Genomic DNA, 5,957 nt, shown 5'->3' with positions numbered 1-5,957 from the left:
TGGTGAAACTGCGCCTGCGACTCTCAGGGGAGCTGGGCTTTTCCTTCTTCAGCAGCCCGGACACCTCCAGGGGCGGCCTCTCCCTTCCTCTGCCACAGCAGTGATGCTTTGCCAGCCACGTTTGGTTCCCGAGGAACGACTCTGTGCTGCATAAACTGTGCAGGGGGCTGGGGCTGGTGCATCACTCTGGTTTGGCATCTCCTTGGTGGCTGGGCATCCCACCAGAGAGCTGGACAAGCCCACTGTCCTGGAGCAGGTCTGTACTGGCATTGGGCAGGGTTTAGGCAATGCAGTTGCCAGCTGAGCTTGTAGGAGCTCCTGATCTTTAGGGTGGGAGAGGGAATAGCTGTTTGGGAGCCATGGGGAACAAATATGACAGGCAAGTCCTCCCCGAGGATGGTGTGCGCTGAGCAAGTCCACTTAGATCCTAATTACAGTGAGATTTTTGGTCTTCATGGTCATTAAAAGTCAGTCACGACCTGCTGCCAGCCCTGCAACACAGAGCCCTTGGCAGCCTGGCATGCCCTGGCATTGCAGAGCAGGTGATTACACAGACAGTGCCATGCAGTGATGAAGTCATGACCTGATTATTCATGCCCTCTGAAGAGCAGGTCAGGCTCCATGGGAATTCCTCCTGGAGCTGCTAAGTGTAATTACCAGTCAATCAGCAGGGACCTGTAATTATAGCAGTCAGAGAGTATTTTAAGTATGGAGAGTTTTCCCCAAAGCTGTGCCCTGCATCTCTGCTTGTCAGAGCCAGGGACAGCAGTGACCAGGGAGCCCTAGTCACTTCCAGCCAGCATGGATGGGGCCAGACTCGCTTTGGAATAGCCAGCAGAGCGGTGGTCCATCAAGGACCTGAAACCAAATTACAGTTTGTCAGAGTCCTTGGGGGATCACTGAATACCAGGGCATACCCCTGCCTGTGGATGCCCTGCTCCCATGGGGCATCATGCTTTGCAGACACTACTCATTTTCCCTCTTGCCTCTCTCTTCTGCAGGGACCTGAGTGAGAACTTCATCCAGGCCATCCCCAGGAAAGCATTCCGTGGGGCCACTGACCTCAAGAACCTGTAAGTCCTGGCAGTGTTGGGCATGAGGGAGTTTGGAATCAAGTCTGGTGACAGGAGGCATCAGAAGCCACTGGTCACTGTGCTGTTCCAGAAATTCTCCCTCTGTATTTCTCTTGCAGGCAACTGGACAAGAACCAGATCAGCTGCATTGAGGATGGTGCTTTCCGTGCCCTTCGGGGGCTGGAGGTCCTGTAAGTGGCCCAGGGCTGGCTGGAGATTTCAGCCTGCAAGCCCCATGCGGAGTGAGGGTGTCCGTGAGTGTCCCCACTCACTGGGGTGCTGCAGGGACATCTCCAGCATACCATTTCTCCTTGGCCTTGAGGAGGAGCTGAGCAGGGGTCTGGTACCACTGCTGCAGAGCTGTGCTCCAGGGCCTGATCCTGTCCCGAGGACCACTTGGCTGCAGCTGGCCGTGGAGAGAAGAAACCTGGAAAGGGCAGCAAGTCCTGTCTGGGGGTTTGGGCTGTCCTCAGCCCATGCTTCTCCATCCATTCACCCTGTGCCAGGGTGTGGGTGGGTGCTGTTGTTCTCAGAAGTTTGGTGCAACGTAGACTGTCTCACAATCCCTCTTTATAGCCTATCTGCCCTGACCTTCCACTCTTTGTCTTCCTGCAGAACCCTGAATAACAACAATATCACTTCCATCCCTGTGTCCAGCTTCAACCACATGCCCAAGCTGCGGACGTTGTGAGCACTGGGGTCGTGTGGGTGGTAGGGACCTCCTGGGCTAGAGTGGGATGTCCCCAGCTCTACTGCTGGTGCTGGCAGCTCAGCAGTGCTGGGACAGCACTTTGGGGAGGGGATGGAGGGGACACCCATGCAGAGCATCCCCAAGCACTGCCAAGCAAACCTTGGCAACTGGCACAGATGCTCTTGGACTCTTCCATGTTTCCCTCTGTATGCCCCCAGCCTTTGGGATGAGCCAGGCTGGGGCAGTTGGAGAGCAGTCAGGTGGGCAGGAGGTGTCCTGTGGCTGCTGACTGCTCTATCTGCTTGCAGCCGTTTGCACTCCAACCATCTCTTCTGTGACTGCCACCTGGCCTGGCTCTCGCAGTGGCTGCGCCAGCGCCCCACCATCGGGCTCTTCACCCAGTGCTCTGCTCCTGCCCAACTCCGTGGCCTCAATGTGGCTGAGATCCAGAAGAATGAGTTCAGCTGCTCTGGTGAGGGGGACAAGGGAGGTGGGGGGTGCCAGGGCAGGCACACAAGCCAGGGGAACAAAGCTTGTCCCATCGATGCAGCCCACCTCCACTCTCTGCCATGTGCCCCAGCTCAGAGCCTGGATGCATCCTGTGGGTTCATCTCAGGTCAGCAGAGTCCTTGGTATGGGAATACCACCACCCTGTCAGTGTGTCAGAGTGCATCAGTCTGCACCCTTGGACCTGTGTGCCTTTTGCATGGCATTGGGATGCACCAGGACCTTGTGCACCCACTCAAGGGTGCCACAAACTGGCCCAGCACACTGAGCTGTCACCAGGGTCCCTTCCTTAGGGTGCTGCCACTATCTGCCTGGCCCAGCTCTTTGCAATTCCAATGCTCTATGCTTCCCTGGCAGGACAAATGGACCCAGCACGTGCCCAGCTCTGCAGCTTGTCCTCTGGCTCCTGCCCGGCCATGTGCACTTGCAGCAATGGCATCGTGGACTGTCGGGGCAAGGGACTGACAGCCATCCCGGCCAATCTGCCCGAGACCATGACAGAGATGTGAGTATGGCCACACCATCACTGCCAGTGGCTCAAGGCAGTAGGGACAAAGGAGCAAGCCCCACAGCTCAGCCACCCCACAGGGCATCAGGCCCTTCCTGCCCTTCTCTCACTCTGCCCAGATTTAGCCCTGGATTTAGCTGCATTAAAAATGTAAATAGAGAAATAATCTCCTTAGGGAAATCCAATTATGGTGCAAAACCCCCAGTGGGACGGTACACAAAGCCCAGACTCAAGGTGCTGGAGAAGGAGGTGCTCCCCCCACTCTAGCCACCATGATCCCCCCCACTCATGGCATCCCTCCCTGATGGAGAAAGCCCCAACCCCACAGCATGCAAGGTGTCTCTGGGCAGAATGGTGCCACACCTGTAGGGTAACTTACTTCAAGCTTAGGGGCCCTGCAGCCCCCCCCGGCTCAGTGGGGTAATTGGCTTGCCCAGCCCTGAAACCCTCATCTCTCCTCTTTGCAGACGTCTGGAACTCAACGGCATCAAGTCCATCCCCCCAGGTGCCTTCTCCCCCTACAAGAAGTTGCGCAGGATGTAAGTGTGCAGCCTCTACCAGCTTACCCTGAACCCCAAGCACCCTCCACCCCACTGGCCACTGATGTGAGCCTGCAGCACTCAGCTCAGACAGGCTTGGAGCACCTGCCGTGGCATGGGTGCCCCATATGGCAGCACTGGGACAGGGTCTTGGATACCCTCAACTCTGTATATTGGGTGTTGGGGGTAGTCCCCTGGATCCAGCAGGAGGATGGGGACATGAGGCAAGAGAAGAAGGAACCAGACCACCCTCTCCCTTTGGGTTTCAGAGACCTGAGCAACAACCAGATCTCGGAGATCGCCCCTGACGCCTTCCAGGGGCTGCGATCGCTGAATTCCCTGTAAGTGCTTGCACTGGGGTGGGTGGGGTGAGGTGTACACAGTGCACCCTTAACCACAGCCCACACCACTCCCCCCATTTCTCTCACACCAGCCTTTCTCTCTCAGGGTGCTGTATGGTAACAAGATCACAGACCTCCCCAAGGGTGTCTTCGGGGGACTTTTTGCCCTGCAGCTGCTGTAAGGCACCAGAGTTTCCACAGAATGCTTTTTGGGGACACAAGGAAGCAGGGCCGAGGTCCCTAGCACCCATGGTGCAGTGAAGGGGCTCCTCAGACTCACATCCCTCCCTCCCTGCCAGGCTTCTTAATGCCAACAAGATAAACTGCATACGAGCGGATGCGTTCCAGGACCTGCAGAACCTCTCACTGCTCTCACTCTACGACAACAAGATCCAGAGCCTGGCCAAGGGCACCTTCACCTCCTTGCGGGCCATCCAGACCCTGTGAGTGCCCACACCAGCTGGCACTCAGGCGAGCATTTCAGGGGGGAAGCATTTCAGTGGGTAACCAGGGCTGGAACTGATGATTACCCACTGCCCCTGGTGGTGTGTTACCCACTGTCCCTGGCAGTGTGTCACCCAGTGTCCCTGGCACAGGCACCTGGCCCAGAACCCCTTCATCTGTGACTGCAACCTGAAGTGGCTGGCAGACTTCCTCCGTGCCAACCCCGTTGAGACCAGCGGAGCTCGCTGTGCCAGTCCCCGGCGCCTAGCCAACAAGCGTATTGGCCAGATCAAGAGCAAGAAATTTCGCTGCTCGGGTGAGAGCTGTCCCCATCCTTGTCAGGGGCACCCTGCGGCATGGATGTTCTTGGCCCTGATCCAGCCTGGTGTCTGTGTGCTCAGGGTGCTGATGTGCTTGTTTTTCCACAGCCAAAGAGCAGTATTTCATCCCAGGTGAGCAGAGGAACCACACACATGTGCATGGGTATGTGCATGGTGCCGTTCTGGCCAGGCTGCCTGCGGGGGTGGTTTTGCCAGAGCCCCACAGTCTGACCCAGCAGGAGCACACTGCCTTTCCTATCATTTCTGATTTCTGAGTTCCCAGGTGCTACAGTAAAGGAAGCACTAGAATGTGTTGGCTTCTCCCATTGTGCCATCATCTGGATGGGCACAGAGGTGTCCCCAGGGTCCAGCTCTGGTTGCAGGAGGGTGGTGGGCAGTGCAGCACCCCATGTACCCAGGACAAATATCCCTGCAGATAAGCTGCTTTGGGTGCAGAATAATATGTATGGAGGGGCTGGGATGAGGGGAGCTGGGAAAGAGACCGAGACCAGAAGGGGGTGTGGGAGGATCAGAGGAAGGAGGGGCAGGTGCTGCTCCTTGCGCCTCTGTTCATGGGAGCCCACACTGCCCTCACCATGGTGCAGGGACGGAGGATTACCAGCTGAACAGTGAGTGCAACAGTGACGTGACCTGTCCCCCGAAGTGCCGCTGTGAATCTGGTGTGGTTGAATGCTCCAATCTGAAACTCACCAAGATCCCAGATCGCATCCCACAGTCCACGTCTGAGCTGTAAGAGTCTGCCCTCTCCCACCCTGCTTCCCCTCCTCTGTCAGGAGTATTGCTGGTGCTGGGGTTTGGCTCAGGCTGTGCCAGGCTCTTTGCAGTCATCTCCTGAGCTTTTTTCCCTGCTGCCCACCCCAGGCGCCTGAACAACAATGAAATCTCCATACTGGAGTCCACTGGCATCTTCAAGAAACTCCCACATCTGAAGAAAATGTGAGTAGCAGGCAGGCACAGCCCTGTCAGGAGTGCCCACGGTCTGGGAAGGCACATGGGAGTCCTGGTGCCAAGGCAAGCTGAGGCATGAAATGCAGGGCACGTTGCAGCCTGAGGGACTGGCATCACAGGGTGCTCAGTGGTACCTGGGGGAGGCGGGGTTCAGGATGAGGTCGGGGCAGAGCCACCATCCCAGCCTGCTTTCCCTTTTTCGCAGCAATCTCAGCAACAACAAGGTGTCGGAGATCGAAGATGGGGCATTCGAGGGTGCATCTTCTGTCAATGAGCTGCACCTCACTGTCAACCAGCTGGAGTCTGTGCGGAGCAGCATGTTCCGGGGCCTGGATGGGTTGAGGACACTGTGAGTCCTGCTTCCACCATGAGCACAGGGGTGGGGACATCCCTACTCCTTGCCTCCCTGCCTTGCCTGCGGCCCTGGGCTGGTGCTGTCTGCATCTTTGCAGGGCCAGCTCAGGAGTGCCTTGCCCATCAGCTGGCTTTATCCGGAGCTGGGAGAGCAGGGTTTTGCTGCTCAGGGACTGGCTGAGGCTCATCCTGCTGCTCAGCAGTGAGGTGG

General features: G+C 57.3%; 1 protein-coding gene across 1 annotated transcript in view; it reads left to right on the top strand.

Moving 5' to 3' along the window:
* Nucleotides 1-359: 359 nt before the first annotated feature.
* Nucleotides 360-5,957, top strand: part of SLIT1 (slit homolog 1 (Drosophila)) — a 16,235-nt gene continuing 10,637 nt past the window's right edge. The window contains 15 exon segments of the mRNA XM_009085013.1: nucleotides 360-379; nucleotides 1,002-1,073; nucleotides 1,193-1,264; nucleotides 1,689-1,760; nucleotides 2,073-2,236; nucleotides 2,629-2,776; nucleotides 3,247-3,318; nucleotides 3,588-3,659; nucleotides 3,766-3,837; nucleotides 3,959-4,102; nucleotides 4,256-4,419; nucleotides 4,532-4,555; nucleotides 5,029-5,173; nucleotides 5,306-5,380; nucleotides 5,598-5,741. Of these exon segments, the coding sequence (XP_009083261.1) occupies nucleotides 360-379; nucleotides 1,002-1,073; nucleotides 1,193-1,264; nucleotides 1,689-1,760; nucleotides 2,073-2,236; nucleotides 2,629-2,776; nucleotides 3,247-3,318; nucleotides 3,588-3,659; nucleotides 3,766-3,837; nucleotides 3,959-4,102; nucleotides 4,256-4,419; nucleotides 4,532-4,555; nucleotides 5,029-5,173; nucleotides 5,306-5,380; nucleotides 5,598-5,741 (1,460 nt within the window).

This window comes from Acanthisitta chloris, unplaced genomic scaffold (assembly GCF_000695815.1).
Source record: "Acanthisitta chloris isolate BGI_N310 unplaced genomic scaffold, ASM69581v1 scaffold30131, whole genome shotgun sequence".
NCBI lineage: Eukaryota > Metazoa > Chordata > Aves > Passeriformes > Acanthisittidae > Acanthisitta > Acanthisitta chloris.
Note: the sequence above shows the minus strand (reverse complement) of the source record. Positions and strands in the feature narration are given on the sequence as shown.